The sequence below is a fragment of the Aulostomus chinensis genome, chromosome 3, assembly GCF_037954235.1.
Source record: "Aulostomus chinensis isolate RoL2024-O1b breed Wild chromosome 3, RoL_Achi_v1.0, whole genome shotgun sequence".
NCBI lineage: Eukaryota > Metazoa > Chordata > Actinopteri > Syngnathiformes > Aulostomidae > Aulostomus > Aulostomus chinensis.
In genome coordinates this window covers 26683320-26708577 of record NC_141322.1, presented here as the reverse complement: position 1 = coordinate 26708577, position 25258 = coordinate 26683320, and the positions used below count along the sequence as shown (strand labels likewise).

At 42.1% G+C, this 25258-nt stretch overlaps 2 protein-coding genes across 6 annotated transcripts in view; both read right to left on the bottom strand.

Moving 5' to 3' along the window:
* The window catches only part of anks1ab (ankyrin repeat and sterile alpha motif domain containing 1Ab), a 43560-nt gene extending 34804 nt beyond the window's left edge, over positions 1–8756 (bottom strand). For 4 of the 5 annotated variants that reach the window (XR_015112150.1, XM_086200002.1, XM_086200001.1 and 1 more), the window contains exons 1-2: positions 8630–8756; positions 6706–7129 (exon numbers count right to left, since the gene is read on the bottom strand). Coding sequence is in view for 4 of the 5 variants with exons in the window: in XM_086200002.1 (XP_086056128.1) it covers positions 6706–6990 (285 nt within the window). In the remaining variant the exon portion in view is untranslated. Of the gene's footprint in view, positions 1–6705; positions 7187–8629 lie in introns of those variants that run through there. The other variant, XM_086200000.1, reaches the window with a different exon arrangement.
* Positions 8757–18733: 9977 nt separating this feature from the next.
* Positions 18734–24542, bottom strand: snrpc (small nuclear ribonucleoprotein polypeptide C). Its single transcript, XM_086199999.1, has 6 exons — positions 24430–24542; positions 23317–23359; positions 23091–23199; positions 22303–22362; positions 20821–20925; positions 18734–19205 (listed from the first exon to the last, which is right to left on the bottom strand). The coding sequence occupies exons 1-6, from the start codon at positions 24435–24437 to the stop codon at positions 19084–19086; spliced, it is 447 nt and encodes a 148-aa protein (XP_086056125.1). The 5' UTR covers positions 24438–24542; the 3' UTR covers positions 18734–19083.
* Positions 24543–25258: the final 716 nt, after the last annotated feature.

Here is a 25258-nt window from a genome sequence, read left to right as displayed (position 1 = left end):
AACTGCATTACCTCTAACTTAAGTGCACCTTTATGAAAACCTGTCATCAAAATGCTGCTTCTAAGGAAAGAGCTGAAATATTTCATAACATCATGCACATACAGTGCTGTGCACCTCCAGTAAAGCTAAAAGACTGGTAGTGATGTCATACTGTACTTTTGACTGCCGCCAAGGAGGTTATTTTTGGTATCATTTGTTTTCCTGTCTGTCAGCAGAATTATGCAAAAAATTACCAGGCTGATTTTTATGAAATGTGGTGGAGACACGGAGCCTGGGTTACATCCAGATCATTGGGAGAAACGTAAATTAAAGATAGCCAACTTTATCACGATTTGCTTTCCACCTTTATAAAACTGAATGAAGGGTGCGATGTTCAAGGACCAATTTGTAGAACCCAGGGACATCCAGCTGTCAAGTTGTGGATCATAATCCTCCAACTCATTCCTCTTGTTCCAAGCGTGTGAAGGAAGCTATGGTGACCTGTGGACTAATTCGTATATAACCCTACATTTGTCTAAAGATCGAATGGTAAAATGGTAAATGGACTCAATTTATATAGCGCTTTTCTACCTTAGCGGCTCTCAAAGCGCTTTAAAATGTCATCTCATTCATCCATTCACATGTTGATGGTGAAGGCTGCCACGCAAGGCACTAACCTGCTCATCAGGAACAATCAGGGGTTCAGTATCTTACTCAAGGATCCTTGGACATGGTCACCGGGGGTGAGGATCAAACCAGCAACCCTCCAGTTGCTAGGCGGCCACTCTACCTCTGAGCCGCGCCTCCCACAAAGCCCAAGATTCTCACAATTCAACAAAACTGCCCCACCGCCACCTCTTCAGAATCAGAAATAATAATTTTATTGAGTGGCTGCGTCACGTGGCAGCAGAGAGAATCGTGTCATTCACCCTCTCAGGGTAAACAACAATTCTATGGATATGAAGTACAGACGCAGCGTGATCCCCACATCTAAAATTAAAAAAGGCACCATCCTGGTCATGTTAATATCAGGGAACGTTGCTGCAGAGATTAGAAAGCAGTGTGGTGTCTCCGGTGGTGCACAAGGTGAGAGGTTTTAGAGGCAACGTGGACGGTGAACCAGGACCTTCCTCCATCCCAACCCCACTTAACACATCCTCACTGCTCTCATATTTATGTTCCACAACTGTCTAACCAGATGTTGGGATATGTTCACTCTGCTGTAGCTCCAGCTATGAATTATAAAAAAGCTTACACACCCTTTGAAAATCGTCCCTTTTCATCAACTGGTAATGCAAGCATGAAAAAGTTAAACCCACATCATGTAGCATCTTTTGCTTAAACCCGTATTTCCCAGTCCTGGTCCTGAACCCTCCCTGCCCTGCATGTTTGAGATGTAGCCTCACTCTAACACACGTGACTCAAATGTGCAACGCTGAAGTCTAATAATGATGCAGTCCTTTGAACCAGGTGTGCTGGAGCTGAGGGGCAGGACTGGGACTGACTTTGACTGATAGCTTCAAAGTCATTTGGATGGGTCGATAAGCAGATTTCTGTCCCGTTCATTCCTCCTCTGACCTCAAAGCGTCTGCTGTGTCGTTTGAGCTGACGAGGCGCAAAACTCCAGCTAGCTTGAATAGCTGCTTTTTTAAGGACACTTAAAAAAAGACGGGTCCTTTAACTGCAAACCAGTCTTTTAGCCACTACATTTTAACACATTCACAGAAGCCGTTGGACACGGTAAATACACCAACCTTGGTCATTAAAGCTTTCATAGAGGAACCAAGTCATTTTACCTCATGTTATAACATGTTTCAGTCACTTTCTGTATCGTCAAAGTGAGTCATTTCACTTCAGATCATGTTACTACGCCATGTGGACAATTAAGAAATTAAAATGTGTCAGTATTTGTATTTTACCGCTTGGTATCAGCAGAAGCTGCTGTTGCTCAGCAAAATTACATAATGCTGCTTCAATTCTCCTTCACTCTCCCTTTGCCATATTGAGAATTATAATCCGCGGTTATATATCACATGAGGATTTTATATATATCATATAAGGATTTTATTATGTCTATAAAGCATAGAAATATAAACCCACAGAGAGGAGACAGAATTATAAAATTCTTACATAACATTGTGATGGTTAGGGGTTGGGCCTTCCTTCTCCTCTCCTCTCACCTGCTCCTCATCATCCAATCAAGACACCAGACTACCAAACCCAGTTTTTCCTCCACTCCTGCTGATCCATGTCAGATGGGCGAAGGGATGTAAATAACAAGTTTCATCACAGTCTGATCCTGTTTGGACTCCTTCAGTGAGTGATTCATGCCATGTTCATTCAGTCATGAGATTCAGGTCGATACTGCAGAGTCTGCACTCACGGTGATATGATGTGATTAAATATGACACAATCTGTTACATTTTCATAAATTCAGAAACGCAAACAACATATGGTAATTGTCGGTGCATAAATAATTACGCAAGTTACCAGTGAAAATTCGTAAAAACAGTTGCCCAGACCGCCTGCGTGTCCATCCATGTATCTTCAATTGCTTGTCCAAAGTTAGCTTGTGGAGGTGGCAGCTCCCATGGCCCCATCCACCAGCTCTGACTGGCTGATTCCAGGGGGCTCCCAGGCCTGTGTGGAGATATTATCCCACCACCCGGTCTTTGGTCTGCCTCTCCCCAGCTGGACGTGCCTAAAACTCCTCACTAGGGAGGTGCCCAGGTGGCATCCTTACTAGAACACCCAGCCACCTCACCTGCCTCCTCTATGCAAAAGCTCTACATGGAATCCCTCAGGGAAAAACTTCTCACCCTATCCCTTAGGGGGACGCCAGCCAACCTCCAAAGAAAACCCATTTTACCAGCTTGTGTCCACGATCCCACACTCATGTCCCTAACATGGAAAGTAAAACAATGAGGCTTTAATCGTTGGTCCGCAAAACCAGAAACCTCCACCTACAGCGCTAAGATGATGGAGCAGGTGTGAAAACATCCATCATTGATACATAATGAATAATTTTAGATTTGTTCAATTTTCTCCTCATGTTTTTCTCCTTCTAACCAAAGTTGTTGTTGTTTTTTTTTACCCTGAGCCACACAGCTCACAGGGACACCGTCACCTGCCAGCATCCATCTTGTTCATATCAGATCTGCCGTTGCATCATCAAGTAAAACTTTGTCTTCTTCTGTCACACATCACCATGCGAAATGGAAGAATTATAGTATTAAGAATTTTTTCATTTCCCATGAATCTTTCCAATTTTTTTTTTTTTTTAACGCAATGAATCTACTTGTCTCAGAACCATGGAGAAATATATAAGCTCACGCTGACGGCACTTTAAAAGCTTGCATGAGTAATGACCTTTAGAGTACTGCTGGGAAATTTACACACATGAATTAAGCCACTCAAGCATCTGTTACACGTGGTTGTGTTAACCTTTGCCTTTTGAGTATTGAACAGGCGGAGTGACTGCGTCAAGCAATTTAATCATTCATGCTATTTCTATTATTAGCAACTGTGCACTGCTGACTGAAATCAGTTTATTTTTGGTACTAGCAAACGGATGAAACCTCCTTATAAAACACACAGAGAGCTGGTGAAAGATTAGAGTTGATGTACCTGGTATCCATGAATCCATTTTCTATTTCTGGCAACGGGTAGACAAGAGCATGTTAGATTGTTCTAGTACAGCTATGGAGAACCAATTACATTTTTGAAATGAGTGGTAATTATGTAGAACCCTTTTAAAAATGAAGATAGAATTAACAGTGGTTTTGTATTACATGTAAAACGGATATGCGTATCTAATCCTTTTATTCTGGCGGAGACAGCATGTTCATACACACATGCTGACATGAATCCTCCTTACAAGCCTTGTGTATCGCTTTCATGTTCGGGGCAGTTTGGCCATGTCATCTACCTACAAAACAGATTTAATACTTGCCCTCGTCCTCGCCCACACACACACACACACACACACACACACACACACACACACACACACACACACACACACACACACACACACACACGAAACCCAAACAAATCCCTTAAAATCTGGAAGAGACACTCGAGGGCAGCTGCAAAACAGGATGCCCTTGAGAACAGGACACCACACCCAACATGGCCTGAACAAACAGTCGTGTCAGGGAGCACAGAGGTGGAGCCCAGACCAGGCCTGGGACACAGCGAGCTGACAAAGGGAGCCGTGCACCGAACTGAGTAGAAGTTCAGCATGTCAAACTATTGTCCGCTGCCCTTTGTCCAGTATAGCAATAACATCTGGTAACAGCAGAACAGGGAAAAAGTCACAAGTCACACACAGAAGGTTAATAACTTTAAAGAGGGATACTTTACCCTAAAAGTGTATTTTGTCTTTTAAATACTCACAAATAAGCGGTTTTTTTTTTTTTTAGGGTAACACAGAGACACACACACACACCACCCTCCCCCGCTGCATTAATTATTTATGACTCCAGAATGCAGAATTAATTCAAAACTAAGGCTGACTGACGATAAGCAACTCTCCAGACATTATCATTAACAATCTCTCAAGCACATTTGGGCTACAAACTATGAGGCTTCCCTCTCACTAGAGGGAACAGCTAGCACCAACTGAACCAACTCACTCATGCTCACTCATGGCAGCGCCAAAGTGGTGTACTTTGTTTTCAGCTCAGACAAAAGTGTTGGTGGATTACTGAGCTCAGGGCTGTGTAACTGTGACACAAATTATACTGAATGATGCACTTGAGATGTTTTTGCTGTTGTTAGCCATCAGTTGGCATTAGCGTCAAGCTAATAAACATGGCTGGCTCTTCCTGCATTTTGGAGTCACAAAGAAGTAATGAAGGAAAGAAAGACCTATTTTGTGAGTACTTGAAAGGCAAGATACTTTTTTTTTTTTTTTTTGGTGAGTATTGTTTCAAGGTATAAACAGTGCACCTTCTGCTCTTCTGCTGTGAGTGTCTTCGGTCGGAGTGGTGTCTCCTCTCTACTTAATAGTACCAGGTATTGATTTTGAGAACCTGGGTCACATGAGGAAGCTACTGGGGGGAAAAAAAGATGAATTTTGCACTAAAATTTTCATCCAAAATATAGGAAACAGTAAAATGCATTACAAAGCCGTGTGTGTCTTAATTGAACAGTCTTTTAATAATATCAGGTATTGATTTGGAGTCCCTATGTCTCGTGGAATCTATTTAAGAAAGATGAATTTTGCCCTAAAATTTTCACGTAATGTGTGCAACACAATAAAATGCAATAAAAAAGATGTGTGTGTGTGTGTGTGTGTGCGCGCGGGCATGTGTATTATCTTTATGTTCAATTTTTTTTCCATTAAAAAAAAATCACACAAAATAAAGAAGGTAATAAAATCTTATTAAACGAGGTGTGTCCTAGTTGTCCGCTGATAGTAATCATATCTAGTATCGATCTGGTGTCCCTCACTTGCTTGGCATGGAAGGTATCGCAGAGAAGAAAAACAATGAATTTTTTTTCATTAAAAATGTCATACAAATTATTGGAGGCATTAAAATGGAATTCAAAAGAGTGATGTGTCCCATTCGTCCAGTATAGTAATAATATCTGGTACTGATTCAAAATCCCTATGTTAGGAAAGCTATCAAACAAAACAAAAAAAAAAACGGGAATTTTGCCTCAAAAACACAAAATATATCAAAAAGAAGTAGAGTGGTTTTAATTTTTTAACTCTTTCTCAAAAAATATCATGTTGATTTTTATCAAACGTGCAGGTAAAGTGGCGTTTTAGCTCTGAATAACTGTTGAACATATAGGGATGCAAGACTCTGGGATATTAGTTGGCCGTGACAAGATCTTGAATTTGCACCTTACGTAAATCTAATTGAACCTGAATGTGAGTTAAATTTTTCATATCTGCGATACGGATTAAGCACTCAGCACGGCCAGGGATGCTCCTGTCTGCTCTCAACACTCTTCAAACATGGCCTCTAAGCTGTGTGCTATAGTAGCATCTTGTCAGCCATCAGCAACTGTAGCCACAGGTTTTAACTATATCAGTAGGATTGGAATTCATGGTAAAGGGGTGATTATCAATTTCAGGGTCTTTGCAGGGCTGGAGGGGGAACTCCATTGATGCTCCAAATTGCTCAGAAATCACATGTCAAGGCTTTTGGGGCTAATATGGGGGTGGGGGTTGCTCCCAGTGGATTGAAAGTAGATGCCGCAAGACGGAGAAAAGAAGCCAGAGGAGTGCACGAGGAGACAGTGGAGGCGTGGGTCAGCCCCTGAGACATGTACTGAGTGGATGTGGAACGACAGCACAAGCCCAATTAGTCTTAGATGCCAAGGCTGCTACAGGGAGGTCAGTGCAAGTGATCAAGCCATTCATGCATTCAAGCACTCGCCTACAGGCGCTCGACGCTGGGTAAAGTTACTACACTCTATCAGTGCCTCTGCAGGACTCCTCAACGCCCTCATACTGCTGCCTGCGCTCTCTTCCTTCCTTCCTTCCTTTCAACCAAAAATATGCTGCCTCACCCATTTCTTTTAATCCCCAGTTGCTCTTCTTATCAGTCGCTCTCTTTTTTTTTTCTCTGTCTCACAAGTTCAAACTCACTCTCTCTTAAGGTCATACCACACTCAACTTGAAAGCCTGTCCATGCTTTAACACCAACAGTACCACTCCCTCTGTCCTCTACACCCACTAGTTTCCCATCCCCAGAGCTCAAGGATTACCTCATCCCACTCTGAGGCAAAGGAAGGCATGCGCTCCATGGATTTCCGCCCAGAGCTGCAGTTAGACACAGATCCACTGCGGCCAGCCAGACCTCCATCGTCTTCTCCAAGGGGTGATGCCAGCAAGTCAGAGTCTGACTTGGACAAACTTCGAGTCAGCCCCAGGTCTGCAGGTCTGGCTTTTCCCCTTGTCGATGCACTCTCATCTGAAATCTTACTTGGGTCCTTCATGTTGGCCTTTGGATTCTGGATTACCTTGGCAGGGTCCAGTGAGCACTGTGCCATTGTTTTGGAGTTGCCAACTATTGCAGCTTAGTGTTCTTAGTTTCCTGCAGAGTTCTGGCTGCTTCCACTGGTCAGTCCGGAGGGTGATCCAGGATCTTAACGTCTGACTGGGTGTTGAGGAATTCAGTCAATGGTAGCACTGTAAGATACAGAAGATTGGAATCTAAGAATCTGCCTGGGAACCAACTGGAGCCAAATCATACTAAATGTTTGGAGGGAAAGGGAGCATGAGAGAAACAATCATCGAGGTCCACCCACCAGTGGTATCCTGTTGCCCTCCCCTAGACTGCCACAAACAGCCCCTTCCTCTTTATTCTCTTTGCCGTTTCTTCATTCTCCTTAATGTGCATCTGTTTTATTGCCACTATTCACACTAGTCCATGTGAATCATGGAATTCTTATTTCAAGGGTGTGACTGCTGTATTGTGACACGAGATCTCCTGGTGACACACGATTAAAAATCAGTAAATAACATTTCGAGGAACACGATTGTATTGCTGACTTGTGGGCGTGTCCAGAGTAAACACGTAACGTTCGGTGATGGGGGGCGGGATGGCAGCGATTGAGAGATGAAGTGCATTTGTGTTATAATCTGGAGCTGTCACAGATCCCACTTTCCTCTAAATCGACTAATAAATACGAACCAGACGATATGTAACTTTGTTGTTTTGGGGAAAAAGAAAAACAAGGTTTGTGGTGCAGAGCAGCTAAAGACGCACTGACCATTTATGCTCGCAAGCTAATGCCACATCTGTGGACATAAATACATGCTGCATAAAGTTGATGTTTGATTGACAGGAGGACGTCGTATTTTGAATTTGTTGGTGCGTACGTCTGTCAGCACGCGACATACGCATGCAAAATAAAAAACGATCGGATTTTAATCAAGAAACACAAACTTTTTTTGGTGTTGTTGAATGAAAGTGAACAATGGGACTAAAGTTTTGAAAAAAATGGTAATAAAAAAGCATTTTCATTTCAGCTCGACTTTGAGGAGAATATTTCCAGTATGTGAAAGTGGAAACCAGCAGTGGTTGAAAGAGGGATGCATTCTTTTATCAAAGAGATCCTAGTCGAGTGATAAGGGAGGAGGATGCTGACTTCGAACTGTATCATGACATTCAGTTGCTTTTGTTGCTGTTTTTTGCACTCACGATATAAAAGACACATCAGTATAGTCTTGAAAGCAATACAAATACTTTGATCCCAAAAAATGAAAAAAAAAAAAAAAAGTAATCCTGATAATCAATCCAGCATTAATTTGGTTTACAGATGAGAATACGTATACTTTTTTTTTTACTCACGAAGTACGATAATAACTCAGAGTATTCATTAACTAACTCCAGGATAAACAAAGCAAAGTTTATTATCAATGAAAAAAAAAAACCAGCAATTTTTCTTCAGTAAAATATCAAATAATGTTCTAATAAACAAAGTGACATAACATTGCTGAAACGACATGGGGAGGAAAGAACAATTAGTGCCACAGCTCTTAAAACACATGTTCAAACTCATCCATACATAAAGAAGAAGCCTGCTGCCTGAAGAAATCAGAGAAATTAAAACTCATTACAACCAGCTGAAATCAGCAGAACACAAAACCTCAGAGAAACCATTAAGAAGTCCCGCGTCCTCTTACCTTCACACTTACTCAGCTCAGGGCTTTCCCTGCTCGCTCTCTGTGGCCGTGCTATTCAGAGGTTGTTCCCAGACTCCTCAGGAGGACCGGCTCTGTTCCCTGGTGAAGATGAGCGGACAGAAAGATCCCAAAGCCTGGCCTTATTCACACTGACAGCTGGGTAATCAGGTTACCGAAGCACTGGGTGGCTGCTCTGTTTTAAAGGAGGGGGAGATGGGATCCCTGCTTCGCTGTCTGAGTGTGTTTAAGAGGGTTTATGCAGGACACCAGGATCTGACTGGAGCTCAGATTAAAAAAAAAAAGTATTTCAGACCTTTTCTGAACCAGCGTTGCGTGTCTCTGTCTAACAATAAACTTTGATCCGAGTTTGTTTTTCTGAAATACATCACAAAATTCCCCTCGATTTTCCTTCTGAAAATACTCCAACGGCTTCATCTGTAATGACATCAATAGGTTGCTTTGATTCTACTGAACTGAAAGAAATGATCTTAACAATAAAAGCGTCTATACAGCAAGAAATCACTTCTGTCTGTTGGCAGGACATCAAACTTTAAGTTCACACTTCAAACTTCGGTTCAAACTTGGTGCAAATGGTGTGGATGAGCGGTTCTGAGAGTTGTTTTTCTTTTAGTAGGCCTGTCACAAGAACATATTTTGTTAGCAAATAAATTGTACCAGAAATGATTGCGATTAAAAAAATGCTATTGTGATTTGAAAAGGATTTGATGACGCTGATATAAAGACTGCAGTGTCTTGTAGCATAATAATGCTAGTGCACCCTCGGGCTTTTTGAGTTCTGTCTCCAACTCTGTCCAACATTCTGACTTCTTTGGTTTCTGCTTGAGACTATAAGTCATCGATTAGGCTCCGCCTCTCACACGATGAGCACTCCACCTTAACTTTATGCCGATTTCATACTATTCTTTTTCCTGTGTAATTGTGGTTACACATTGAAGTTTAAGGCTCGTGTTTTCACACATTTCTAATTCATATATACTGCGGCTGTATTATTTTGGCCTCGTTTGTTGGATGTATGTTTCGTTTCTTTATTCTCACATATTCTCCATACTTGACTTGGTGCAACTGCAATGTGAAAAACAGCACTAAAGCAGTTCTGATGATATACATAGGAAGGATGTAGAAAGATCATGCACGCTGGTGCTATTCGTGGCTCCTCTTTGAGTCGATGCTCACAGACGGAGCTCTTGTGAGGCATCCTTAGTATTCCCAGACAGCCACAGCCATGCACAGCGCTCCTCCTGTGCCCTCAATCAGCCTCGCATGCTCACCTCTTCCTCATGGGCAGTGCTGGTATGTGCATGACAGAAAAGATAACATCCTTTGCTCCCCATGGAGGGTTCACACAGCCACACACTGCTTAGCTGGCAATAACAAAAGCCACATCTAATGAAGCATGTTGAATTGAATTGCACATCTAATGATTGCTATGACTACACTGAGGATGAAACAGTTTAAGTTATCCATATCTTCTGTGCCATTTTAAACAAAAGAGGCTCCGGAATGGAATATGTTTCAAGATAATGATGTCTTCACGGCATATTAGAGGGACTAAAATAAAACATGCATCCCCTGCTTCAGCTGGCTGGCTGCGGAGCCTTGGGCTAGAGACAGTGATGACTCATGAACACTCTTCTCCAGCAAAGACATGCACGCTTTGCAAGTCACAGAGGCAGCGTGTACAGTCACACTGGAGTGCAATGTTTCCATGTGCGCGGGGGTTCGTGTTTTGGCTCATCTGCACCTAACTTGTGTGCACGCGCTTCTTGACACATGGATGCCTTTTGAAGATTCCCTGTGACATTCTTACCACCTGATGTATTTGTCCCCAGGTTCAAACACTGTTTTTCTCACCACTCCAGCCCGTTCATCATTATCCTTATCTGGAAGTTGGTGCTCTGCAGTTGCCACCTGATCAGTAAGCCGTACAGAGATAGAGAATGACGCCAGTGGGTAAAGATCTAATAAAGTTAATCAACCTAAGACGCATTTACCTCCGGATAGGTTTCAAAATAAATCTGCAAATGGCAACAAAGCTCCACATGGGGCAAAGCAATCTCTCATGAACACAAATGTGCTACAAGCCTGAAAATCTAGCAGTCATATGGAAATCCCTCTTCACTCTGTTTGGCTTGAGTATTTCTCCTCGGAGAATCTGAGAGGATGTTAACGTGGGAGCCAGAGACAAGAAGGCTCTGATGCTAACCTCTGAGGTCACTCGTTCCCCGTGGCAGCCACGATGCCATTCATCCAAGCATCTCTGGAGTCCTGAAATGAGGGAATTCATACGGCTCATCACTGTAGAAGCTGAGAAACAGGAGAAATACTAATGAAGTGCATCAAGCTCTGCTTACAAGACTATAAATAAAGAGGTAATTTAACTGTATTAACTGCACAGGCATTTGGAGAAACCTCAAATCAAATTTAATTGGCAGCAGAAGCAATGTTGTCGCAATTTTCGCAGCAATTTGCGTTATTTTGGTGCTAACAAGGACAAGCGTCTCACTTTCAAATGACACTTTATTAAATAAAAGTTACCGTAAAGGGGTTCAAATAAATCACTTTAGAAGGGAGAACTGCTAAACGACCTGCTGCGAGCTCAGGGTGGCTAAAAATGTGGCTCCCGTGAAAGCTTTCCAACGCACACGAACAAAGCTGACCTCTCAGCAGCGAAATGGGAGGGCAAGTGTGCATGGCTGAGTGAAGACGTAGCGCTGGATATCCATCAGCGTTAGCGAGGGGAGCGAGAAGCAGACACTGCCGGGTAGTGATTCAATCTTTGGTTTTGTGGGTAATCTGTCTGGAATATCCGTGAATTTCCTCAAATGCCCTTTTATCCAGTGACATCTGTAGGTGATGACTTCCCTCACAGAGAAAAGATCGCCTTACTCTTTGCTGGTTACAGGCAATTTTTTGCAAGATGAGGGATGGTAGTGTTGGTCGCTAACAGTTGGAATGTCTGTAAAACGAGGGGTGGGAATCCCAGAGCAACATAAAATAGGATATTCTGCTCACAATAACAGTGGTGTCTCAATACAGCAATCCAGTGACAATCTTTGAATATGAGACAATTTACGTATGATATTGGGAGTTATTTGTGAAACTGAAGACAAAACGTCCCTGAAAAAGAAGGACTTGTGTTTTTATATGCAGACCTACTCAGAGTTTAGCCAAAAAGAGTGATCAGTTCATGAAATGGGTTCAGGCCACTGAGAGTTTGGTCCAGCCAACAGGGAAGCTGTACATAGTGTTGAAAATAGTAACTAAGACCTCTGCAAATGTAATAAACTGTATTTGACTTCATTTCATTGATAAAGCGATGCAGTTTGTTATCCAGTCTGTAAGATAAGGTTGCAGCATATTTACGCACTTCTGGAATGCGGTTGTTCCATCTTGAAGACGACTTAAAATGCAGCCTGCTGACTTTTGTGTTGGATTTCCGTAGTGGCTCAATATTCCGCGCCGCGTTTTGCTCTGACAGCCAATTAAAATACGCTGATATAATTTTCTGTGTAAGTCTTCAAATGAGTGCCGTTGGTCCTGAAAAGGACATCGAAAGGTTTCTGTGAATTCCAACATTCAAAGGCATGTTGTCTTCACAGCACTGCATTCTTATCCAAAGGGACGTATTTTTTGCCTGGACGTGATAAGGGATTGCTCGTCCTTCTCTATCATGCAGCATGGCAAAATGTGCAACAACAACAGCTGCCGGCCGCAAGAGGACAAAGATGAATTTAAAAGATAAGTTTAGCATCCTTGTACGGCCATTATCACAGCACACATTGGAATCCAACCCCTTGATTTGTGTGTAGAGTGAGCAACAATGTCCCGATACCCTGTGTGTGATGTATTCGTGTGAATGTGCGACTACATGCAGGGGTGCAAGCGTGCGGAAGCCCGAGGCACACAGAGCTTCACGTCTTGGGCTCTCGCTGAAAACCCTGGGCACAGCTCCATGTTTCTGAATGTGCCATCAAGGGGTGATGATGACAACGATCGCTGACAGATTATAACACATTCCTGGTTTATTGCCCATAATTTTAATGGTAAAAAGACCAGACGATGGGGTTTAATTAAATGCAGGAACGAACTACTCTCTCATATCATTGTGTCAATTAATCACATCACAATTTTTAAGTTCAGAGGGGGAAGTTGATGTTGCGCGAGGAAAAGATGCTGGATGACATAAAGAAGAGCAGGATGGAGGGAAGAGGAGAAGGAAAGGTAACCATTCACCGATGTCTCGAGCTCAGAAAGACTGTTGCTGAAGCTGTTGTCAGCCTGAAGTAGCCATTAGCCACAAGCTAAATATACATAGCTGGCTCTTCCTGCATCCTGGAGTCGCAAAGAAGTGGAGCTCCAGTACTTGAGAGGCGAAATACACTTTTTGGGAGAAGTAGTACTATGATGATTTTATTAATGCTGGCAGTCATGAATCAATCAGACATGCACAATTTATTCAGCTCAGTCAAGGACTCTCCTCTAAAGGAAGTGATAAGAGACCTGGAGAATGAAGGCATAAGTCACTGTTGAGGGGACATCCATTTATAAAAGACGAGTTACTCAAAGTACCAAAGTCTTGGGGAAACTCTCTTTTCTATCTCCTTGTTGTACAAACTACTGTCTCACATCAAATCTCCTCCAAGAGGGCATTCTTTCAATGGCTAAATTTGCCCTCTTCTTTAGATTCACTGCGCTGAGAGAAAGGCTTTTATCCTTTTAAACTTTGAAACATCAAAGAGTTTGTGATCGCAAGAAACCTTTTCTCCTTTAAAAATAGACTTGGCCCCGACTTCATGTCGCGCTCATTTTTAGAAGCAATTCATACTTGTTGCAGGATGTAAAAAGCAAAACAGCACTCTGCTGTTCCGTCCTTGTTTGTTGTTGTCATGCTGTCAGATTTAAAAGGTGAGGTTACCGGAGATTTTTTTTGTGTTGACCTAGATTCAGCCGCTCATTCTTATTTAAAGCTTGCTCTTTGTAGACTGTATGCTATGTTGAAAAAGTTTAGTCAGGAACGCATGACTCGGCAATATTACAGCTCCAAGGATGGGGGAAAAAAAGGTGGATTCTTGGAAAATAAATTAAAACGTGCCTAGAAATATGGTTATTTTCATGTTTTTTTTTTTTTGTTTTTTTTTTATTGGGGAACAAACTGAGAGCGCCAGCAAGAAGAAAGAAGCGAACAAAGAACAAAAGCGAGAAGCAGATTCCTGCATGCTTTGATAAAGACGGGTTTTGCTCCTTTCTAACAGGAGCGACGTCCTTGTATGGAACACATTACATGCATGAACGAGGTAGTGAGAGATGATGAGTTTTTCAATTCAACCTGAGGCGCGCATTGACTGACAGGGGGAACAACGGAAATGTCTGTAGGGTAGATAAGCAGGGACGACAACACGATAGAAACCGCTTGGGATGCATGAAGCATTTATGCAAATGCCTCCGAGGTTGTAAAAGAAGGGATTTTTGAAACTTTTTTTCTCTGTGCCCAAGCAGGTTGGTAATCTTCCATGATCATTAAAACTGCAGATTCCGCGCCTTCTTTCTGTGTTTTGTGTACGTGTAGAAATGATTGGACAGTTTTAATTTATTGTTCATACCAAGGATGGCAGATAATTAGTGCACAACTCACGGGCTTTTGTAATCTTTTTAAAATGTATCTGATGTCTTTCTTACTGCAGCAACGGAGACACAGGCGGGAAATACAGGCTGATTAACTGCATACTTTTGTGTTTTCAGGCCCCATACTTGAGCGCAAAAGGAAAAACTATATTTATATGTGTGTATTTGTGTGTGTATGCGTGTGTGTGTGTTTAATAACACAGCACATCCATAAAGGACTGCAACAATTCAGTGACATTTATACTTTTGTATTTTCGCATGGATAATAATGACAAAAAAATTAGTCTTTAAGTTGGAGATGAGGATTTATGAAAAATGAATTAATTTTTTTTCTCAAAATTTAGTCTCGGGAAAAAAATGGAAACAATAACAAAAAAAAAAGAATTTCAGGATCTCATTAAGCGTTTTCTTTTTTTCCCCCATCTTCGTTAAGAACTTGTTTTTCTTGTTCTATATTTACGCCTCTGCATTGGCTGGAAGCGTCCTGTCTTCAGGTCATCCGTATGCTTCCATGTCCAAACATTCATCCGTTCCATTCGAGTTAAAGCAGGTTCAAGAGAATGGTTCAAGTTAATGTTTACCACAAATGTCCACAATGACTCAGGGATGAGCTGAAAAGGTTCATGCAGTCACAGGTCAGAGTCATTGAGCCATCCATCGCTTCCAACCATGACGCGGTATTTCTCCTTCTATCTGAATGAACTCCACTGTGTTAACCTTCCTCAGGTGTTCAGGTTGAGTTCCTAATTCAGCCCAGCGTTTACAACTGAGTAACTAAATTGTTACGTACTTGTTTGCGTGTCCTTTTGACTTTATAAAACTCAGCTGTGAAGAGCAGAATACTTTGGATGCAAATGCTGACATATGAATATTTAACGCAGTTATTTATAAAACATGGAACTACATAAGGCAGAGGAGCAGGTGAAGGAGAATCACCGTCAAGTGTCCACGAGGTGCACAGCTGGCTGGTGGCAGGCTGCTCCGGGACGGACAGAGGAGAGTTGGGACACTGAAAGAAGCTCTGGAAGGTGAGAGGAACGAGTCCTTACGGTCTCATTTAGATATTCAGGTGAAGCTACTTTGACATTTAGCTCAAGCTGTGCTGATCAAACCTGTGATGCTTTCCCTGCAATAAAGCTGACCTGAGCCGATCGGAAATCAATCCTTGTGGAAGGAATAATTCCATTTTCCTGGTCACTTTGAAGGCCCAATAATAAAATTAGCCTAAATTAAATGGGATTTGCTGCCATTCATTTGAAACCGAGATTCACCTCCACATCTCAGCAGAAGATAAGAATCCATCTGTGTTGCTGGAAGAACCCTCAGGAGAATCAAACCATGACAAAAGTTGATAAACACCAGCAAATACATAGAAAGGTGCTCCATCCATGTTTTCCGACAGGTTAGTGAGATTAGATGTAAACTGGGCTTTGTCGTCCTGGATACTGGGGTGTTGTACATCTGATTCTACCCGCAGGCCCGTGAGAGCCTCTCCTAGCCACAGAACCCATGTTTGAGACGGGCAGATTCACCAGGATCTTCCCGAGGCCAAGATAAATAGATATTGATCTGGAAGCATGACTAAATGGATTAAATTACAGTGTAGTGTTGGTAACAGCAGATGAGAGAGAAGAGGAGGAGGAGAGGAAGAATAGAGACGGACAAAAAAAGAGAAAAGGGGGGGGGGGGCTAGCAAGTATCGAAACACCAAAATCTTTGTCTGTGCGGTTCTCTGAGTCGATAGCCCACCCAGCAGCCCTGTGCAATCATCCCCCGTATGTCATACTTCAATCATCCTCCTGGCTTCCATGCAGCTATGAGCCAATTGGCTCGGAGGAATCAGCAGTTGGAGGATTATCATCCTCCATTCAACCAAGGCTGTTGACTGTGCCAACTGCACACTGCAAACAAAAGATGCAGGAAAATATGAATACGGACAGAAGAGATCATTCAGAGTGTAAATCTGGGCAGAGCTGGGAACTCTGAACAGGCCATCGGTCTCCTTCAACCCCATCTGTGCTCACTGATCGAGGAGCTTTCTGAGGGTCTCCCCTTTAATGCGAAGTTTAAATCTAAAGAGAGACGGTTTGATTTCATTTCTCAAGTTGTTTTTTTTTTTTAAACCATCTGTCAAACATTCGGCGTGCAATACTAATTTGGCAAATTTTCAGATTAGTGTCAACATTTGAGGAAAAGATTTAATATCTACCAACGTTTTGCTAAGTATATAAACGAAAACGACATAAATGGTGATGTTATTTGGCCCCCAGGTCCCACTTCAAGCCGCCATGATTATATAACATATCGTATATAGAGTATATAACATAGTGATTGTGAACATTAAGAAATGCCTGACGGCTGCTCAGCTCCTCCCACAGTCGTCAACATCTGCCAACAACTGTTTTCCTCCATCTAACAGAGTATCTGACCGGACCAGGAAAGACTGACCCTTTGTCAGAATATCTATATGATATATATACACATATATTTCATACCCGTCATGATCAAGGCTTATTTCCAACTCCTCAGCTCTAATCATAAACACTTTCACCCACTCCACTTCATTTCCTTCAGGGCAACGCTCCACTTCACGGCTCCATTGAATATTCATAAAGTCTCTTCCGATGTCACACGGACATCTGCCTATGCTTGACATACAGTATGCATAAAATGTGCATTAACACATCTTCCCTCCTGTGTCACTTATTTGGAGAGTGGATGTTTATAGGACATCTGATGGGACTCATCCCTTTGAGTGGTCATCAGATTCCATGTAAGTCCGCTTGAAGATCAGAACTTACAACCCTCACGACTGACAGCTACAAAGATCCAGTGCACGTTTTGGTTTCGTCTTTGAGGAGCTTTTCCCGTCAGTGTGAGAGCCTGAAGCGTGTGGCTAATGCCCTCAACTCCATCTTTGAGTTTCACATGTGGCCTAGAAATTTCAGAAACCATAAAGAGACATCATACGAAGAAATCTGACTGTTGATGGAACCACAATCAGTCAGCGTTCACAGTCTCCCAAGTTTTAATGGCAAAGCACTTTGACTCTCAAGCGCCATCTGTTGAGGCATAAGAGAAGCCTTTGTGATAAAAGACAGTCAGGATACAGGATACACATGCCGGATAAGGATCCACAAGCCGCTGCAGAAATTTTATTTTAGAGAATTTTTTGCACCACCTTAAGACCGAGTGAAGGGAGGGATGGATCAAATTTTTCACATCTTTCAGAAACTATCGTGTCATTTTCTGTATTCTAATCAGCATCTTGGGAGGCTGCAAAGTGCATGCAGGGTGTGCAAATGATGCAACAGACTGGAAACACTCTTCAGGTCACGTTCATGTACATTAGACTGAGACGCTGAGCTCAGACCTAATACTCATGCAGCATTATTGCTTAAGTGATGTTTGTTTTGGGGTTTTTTTCTCCCCCAAGTTCAAAGTATAACAACGGGTTCCACAGCCTGTTAATACTGTCGTCCTTGCTTCAAAAATCCATTTTGACGTTTGCACTCAAAAGCCTTGACACTGAAGACCAGAAACAGGGAGAGAAAAGAGATGCGGCAAAGTAGGGGTATGGGGTCGGGAGCACAGGAATAGGCTGACTTCATGCACACAGTCTGAGGTGACAACCTGGATGGATATTCTGACTAGGTGAAGATCCTCAAGTACATGGCCCACAATGCAACTCTAAATGAATAATTTAAGTTTCCAATGTTTAACTGCAGGATGCCTCCTACCCCTCTGAAAATTCCATTTAGTTCCACGAGAGGCTCCAAGTTTCCGTATCACATGCATGTTACATGTCCATCTCTTGTCAAACCCTGAACAAGGAAAAAAGCTTAATACATTTTCTTGAACAAGTTGAACGCATATTTTAGTGGACAGGCTTGACAAAACCTCATAATTGAGGAAAGCAGTGCCATAGCAGCCCAGGTTTTGTACTCCCATAAACGGAGGTCTCCAGCTGCACCCTTCATTTAAAATCAGACTATAATCCTAAACAAACACAAAGAAATTTAAATTCACAAAGTAGGTTTACACGACAGTTAAAGCCACACTGCGGTGTTTTTGTCTCCATCTTCTGGCAGTGGCAGTTATTACAACCGTCATAGCACCCACTGCAACCTACTCGGTTGTTTCTACCGCAGATATGAAATGGGGGCAACAGTGGAGGAGGGTGGCTGGCGATTTCTGCATTCTGGCGTCACAAAGAAGGGAAGCAGTGATGAAAGCCTGTGTTGGAGGGCTCACAACTATTTTTCAGGAGTTGAAAGGCAAAAATCCTACATTTTTTTGTGTGAAGGATCCCTTGAAAGGCTCTTCTAACCCCGAGTCCTCCCAATCGACCCAACTACTGCCATTGTTTTTGTGACATCACATCACAGTTTCAGCATTTCTCCAACCACCGGAATTATTAGCCGAAGTAACAGAAGCAAATGTAAGGAAGTGGCGAGAGCCTTTAAAGAATGAAATCATTTTATTTCACAAAGAAATGCAATGCAATGTGACAAAAAAAAATATGTAAAGCCTAAAAACAAAAAGAAATTATCGAAACAAATGTCCAATCAAATGCGTACAAACGTTGTCAGAGTGAGGCGAGACACCATCAGAGGAGGATGTTCGGTTTAAAAACATACACAAACCAGGGTTCTGTCGTTTATTCTAATGGGTTGATAAACACCAGTCAGAAATGAGATGACGATGACAGCAGGGATGGGAGGTTGAGAAGTTAAAAAGCCGGATGAATCCAAGTGTCCTCACTCTGCAATGTCTGCTTGTGGCAATGAAGGAGGAAGAAACTGCCCTCTTTATCTGTCTGGTCTCATCATGCCCGGCCTGACTGGCATCATCATTGGACGGGGCGGACGCATCATGTGTGGCGGTCCTGGCATCATCTGCATGGGTCCTCCCATCGGCGGCCTCATGCCCCCTAAATGACACGGTGTGTGGTGATACAGAGCTCAGACACGGCCGCACAGGAACATCGTCACACTTAACACAAAGTCTTGAACTGGTTAATGCGCGTTTTAAACTCAAACGGTAGCTCTTGACATTTTAAATTAAAATGCCTGTCTATACAAAGCGAGCCACTATGGAAGAATCTTGCTCTTCTCACGTTCAGTTGTGATTGTGTGTTAAAAAGAGCCCTGCTGTTGTGTTTACGGAGTGTTACCCATAACAATGTACTGCGAGTATCCTGCATGTTGAAGGCTTCTTTCTCTCACGGCTCTTTTTTTTCCTTTTATTGTTATTATCATTATTATCATTTCAAACTCTGTGTCTTTTGGCATTTGTTTACTAGTTGACTTTCCTGGTGCCCTTGCTGGTGCATCGCTGCATCTGCTGACGTATTCCTGTCACCGACAGCACAACAACAACCAGAAACTGGAGACAGGATATACAGCACAAACAAACAGTAGCGGAGTAACAAGGGGAGCAGTGAAGGGCCACTAAAATACCACATCAGAGCTCTAATTAGGACAATCAGCTTCCTCCAAAATGGGCCGTTTACTCTGGAGCTCAACCGAAACTTAATTACAGATATAAAGTCTGTGACAACACAAGCTGGAGTACATCATATTTTCATTCAAATGACCATCCCTGACAATCAAGCCCTCACCACACCAGTTTACACAACGCTCATTGATGCCAGGTACATCTCTCCATTCTACACTGGATGGCATCCATGTGTGTGGCGACATTCCTGCACTGCCTAGAGGAGGCATACTGCCCATGCCCAATCGGCAGAGCTGCCCCCCCCCCAAAAACTTAAATAGGGATAAAGAATTTAATCGCATGGCCCTTCTAAACTTCCCAACCCCAACAGCTGTTACTGTTTCCCGTCAGCCTTCTGTCTGTTACTTCGAATGTGGAAGATTAATCGAATTGCTCATCATCAGGTACCCGGTGTTTACAGGCCCTAACAGTAATGACAGTAGCCTCCAGAGGTGCCTGTGACATGTCGGCTACAAGGGGCAGCAAGAGGCGAACCAGAGCTGTAGCCTTTAGCTGCTTCACTCCTGATGTCTTTTCTCTACGTTACCGTTCATGAGTACACACGAAAGTCCACGAAGGGACTAGTCTTGAAGATTCAGAACTCTAATAATGGCCGCACCCTAACATCCTCAACATTGCACCACAGTGCTAATAGAGCACTAACATTCTTAGGGAGGTTTTAAGGTCAGTTTAGACCAAAGCTTTCCAATGAGACCAGCTGAAACGTGCAACTACTCGCAATGTGCCATCTGCTGGAATACTGCTTATCTTTCTCCTTGGCAATGACTCTCTGCACTTCTCTGCTAACAGCTTTCCAGGCTTTTTTTGTAGCTGAATAGATGTTGAAACAGGTGATATGCCTTGCACTCAAAAACCAGCCACTTGCTACTTTGTCAGCTGAATAACAGTCACAATTCCCAGTCTGCTTGATCCAAGCTGAGACAGTTTGCAAAGCTGAAACCTTTTCTACAAGCGTTTGATCCCATCATCAACCTTGGCATCATTCTAAATCAACATGTCCATTCGTGAAAGCGTCTGAAACTTCTTACCTGGCCCACCGGGCATCATGCCATGTGGTGGTGGCCCCATCATGGGCATCATAGGAGGACCTGCCATAGGTGGTGTTGGTAGCATGCCTGGACGAGGAGGACCACCTGTGTGTACCACAAATTTCACGAGGAAACATAAATACCAGAAAAGCGAGTTTGAATTCCCTGATATGAATCCATGAGAGTGTGTTGTTGTTGTTTTTGCTAAAACAAACAACTTGTCAAACGTAGACAAAATCATCCAAACTAGAACTGAACTTAATTTTGCAAATTCTGTGGCATGAGTCATACTGGGCTGCAAGCACATTGGCGGCTCTCCTTACTGTCAACGGCTTTTTTCATTCCATTATTGGTGAAAGCAGTTGAATGAGTCACTAACACTTGTTATTGTTAAACATTAAGGTTGCCGTTTTCCTCTAAACCTGTCAAATCGAATATAATAGAAATAATAAACCCAAAGTAAAGCGATTAGCTCTTCTTTTTTTGTTGGCCCATCTTACTTTCTCCTCTAACAACATGAGCAGCCAAATCTCATGGAATCTAATCTTTCCCATTCTGATTTGATCCACTTCCATATGTGGTCCTAAATCAGATACAGGGCTGACCCATCTGAGCAGATGGACTGCAGTTGCATATCAGCGACAGAGCTTAAACTTGCACATTTACAGATATTCCCATCAACGTGCGTTGTCCCCGTACAAATAAACCAAACCTCACTTTGACCAGTCATTACTGAATTCTAGCAGCTTTTTCATCACTCAAGATCAACTCGGTGAGTCACTCCACAAAGATTTTGTGTAGTTCTTCAGTCACTGTGTAAATACGGCTGTGAGGGTAGTCGGGGGAGGAACAACCTCTGTTGGAAGTGTTTCTGTGACAGTGCTGAAGAAGCAAAACCTGAGGGGTCATAACATCACTAACGGTGTTTGAGAACACTGTGAAACAAATGTGTGAACAGGAGAACGCTGCTGCAGTTCCAGTGTCGTGTTGAGTCTTAAATAAAGATTAAAAAAAAAAAAAAACATCAAACAACAACAAACAGATCTGAGCGATAAAGCAGACCTGTGAATAAATCCTCAATATCAGGTGGTCCAACCTGTCAGCTATGTTCACGTAAAATCAAATGGAACAGACCTGTGGTAAAAACTGGTCTACTTTTGCGGTAACTGGCTGAGCCGTAGGCTCTGATCAACCTTATTTTAGTTTTTGTTTCATCTGGTAAACGTGCCAAAATGTAAAGAATTATTCAATTTGGTTTTAAATTGATTGTTACTTATAATCCTGCGCTAACATTACCATTCATATCTTTAGTTAACAGTCATCCAAAAAAAAAAAAAAAAAGCATTTCATTATATCTTGAAGTAGAAGCGCTACGTCGACAGGCTTTCATATTAGCATCAATCTAACGAGACAGATCCTGCGTCCGTCCATGTCACGGTTAGTTTATGGAATTACTGCAGAGCTCACAGACAATGGACTCACCCGGGGGAGGGGCACCTGCAAACGGTGTAGGAGGAATCTTTCCCTGTTGAAAAGCAGCCGCTGTCGGGAGGGAAAACGGATCATTAGCAGACAAATATATGACGTGCAGTATCAATATTCCACTCCACCAAATTTCCTTAAAGTCTGATTCTGCTTCACCTTGCAAACAGACAGACAACCAGGAAAACATAAAAAAAACCTCCCTTGGCAAAGGTAACCAATGTTCACTTTATTTGACAGGCTGAAAGGATGACTAGCCCTCCATCTTCCTAGGGTTTTTTTGTGCGTAGGATAATTTAGTCTGTTAAACAACATATTTTTCCACAGTGTATAAAACAGTGCTCCAGTATCAAATTGGCTTTGCTTCCCTCATTTGGATTAGTGGTCCATAATCTCAGGGAGGGGGGCAAGTAAGCCAGTAAAAACAGCACACAATTTAAGAGGAGAGCTTGCGTATCCCACACATGTGCACAAGCATGTCTAGTGTGGGCTGTGTAACAGGCTTTACTCTAACACCCAGTTTATTGTAGGTCACCAAATCAAGTTAAGAATACAACAAGAAAATGATGCTTTGCCTATCACAGTCGTGTGAAATGTTGATGGCACCAGTGAAATAAATCTTCTGAATTATCGAGCTGCCACTTCAGGTCAATTTTACATTTCATTTAACCTCCTTGCACACAAGAGATGAATCCTAAATGAAGGGCTGAAAGTCAGCCAAGATGCACTGAACACCACCACGCAGCAGTTTCACCTCTACTTAAGTGTTGAGACAACAATTTACTTACTTGTCTTATCGATCAGGCTCTGAGCCTGCTCCTCCATCCATTTCTGATAGTAGTCTTTTACATTTTCTTTGTGTTTCCTGCCACTGCAGTGGGTCTTCCTCACTGAAGGCTGGAGAAAAAGAAACAACGCAACCATTTGATAATATATCAGTAAAATAAAAGGGAAAAATCCCTTTATTTTACTGATATTCAACACATAGATACACAACATAAACAAACGTCTTACCGAATCATGTGTAAGGTAGGTGTCACAGTAATCACAGTAAAACCTGTGGGATGTATGAAAGAGAGTGAGCTCGGCACAACACAACAAAACCACATACTGCCATACTAATGAATGCAAATTAAATCAACAACATTACAACATTATCTTGACTATTTTGGATGCAAAACAACACACAAACATTATCTAAACGTTAAATACATAGTGATTTATTGTACAAGCTTTACATACAGATTTGTAACAACACACTCCTTATGAAAGAGGCCATTTTTTTTTCTCACAATGACCATTAACCATTTGTGATGTGAGTACACATTAAGAATAACAACACCACACTATGTTTAACGAAATATTGTAACAATCTATGTGGCTTCGTACGAAATAAAACATTTAGATAAATTAAACGATTTATCAAAAGTAAAAACATCTGCAGATTTGGAAATTACTCTTCTCACAATGCCATGACTTCACCAGGTTTCTCATGATTGTTCTGCGAGACAATTCATTTTCCTAGATCCGGGCTTCAAAAAAACACACAGCTGTGAAATTCACATAAAACTTAAGTCATATGTGAATATTCCTCGGTACATTTTCACTCAGAAGTGCAACAAACTCAGTCCGGCTAAGCAGTATTTTCAACTTCCACAGGAATTAGTGTCAGTAGTTACGTCCCTCATTTCTACTTTATTTAAGGTCGTGTGGCCAAAGTGGAGCGCGTCTACACTACATGCCTCTTGCAAGCGAGTAACTGGTTTTGTGAGCCATTTATTTGTTCGATGTGATATTAATAGAGTATTTGAAATTACATCAGCTCACCTGTAGTCTATTTAAGTCTTTTATCAGGGTGTAGTAATTCTAAACGTCCTGTGTGCGAAAATCAACGTGAGTAAACTGATTACACGTCCAGGTTTACGCCAGAAATTAGACATAGCCCAAACAAAGCTCTCACCTCTCCTATGGAAATTAGCCCCAAAGTTTCGTTGGTTTTCAGGGTATGTGATACCCGAGGGTCAGTTAACAAAAAATGTAAAAAGCTATTTAGGTTTTTGAAAAGTCGAATTTCACCAATAATCGCGAAGTCAGACAGAATAGAGGAAAATAAATGTGTGGACTTACTTAGGCATGTTCGAAGCTACCTCCGTTCCGAGGGCGATTCCGGTGTTCCCACTAAATGACCGGTGGAAACACGAAACCTATCTACAGTCAGTTCCGCCTGGAAACAGCGTAACACTGGTTCCGCCTTTTACCTTTCAGAAGCAGGAAACTGTAAAAGGCAGAGCACACAAGGCGCACATGTACACATGAAATACATAAAATATTTTATTTTCTTCCAGTTAACAGGGTCAAACATGAACTACTCAAGACCCTATCTAATTTTATTGTTTTTCCACACAGTTCTATGTATGAGATTCACACTGAAGGTTGACATATAATGTGAAGGGCTTGGCAATGAAAGGCTGATTTCACATTTGCAGAATTTGTTATAGATGTGCAAAAGGCATCTTTAAACATCTGACCACAGATACATCAGTTTTTCATGCATTTTCAACATCAACAACTGGGATACAATCCACGTTTCTCATACTCTCAGGAAAGTTGATTTCAAGTTTTATCTGGAACTGAGTGGATATTTCAGCCATCTGAGTGAGTTTACATTAAACTGTCTGCACTTTTCCCTTACCAATGTATTTTCTCCTCTGTCTTTCATTGTGCAGCATAATGGAGAAACACACAGAAAAGAAAAAAACAACACACACACACACAGAAATGTCCCCAAATAATAATGATAATAATTTATGAGCTTTAAATGTACTTTTCCCCAGTCTCTTAACACAGAGTGAAGAAGATGGAGGAGAGACGAACTATATTGAAATGTGTGTGGACTTCAAGACCTCATATCATCAGAGACCTTTCACGACACTCATTCATGACAACTTGCATCAAA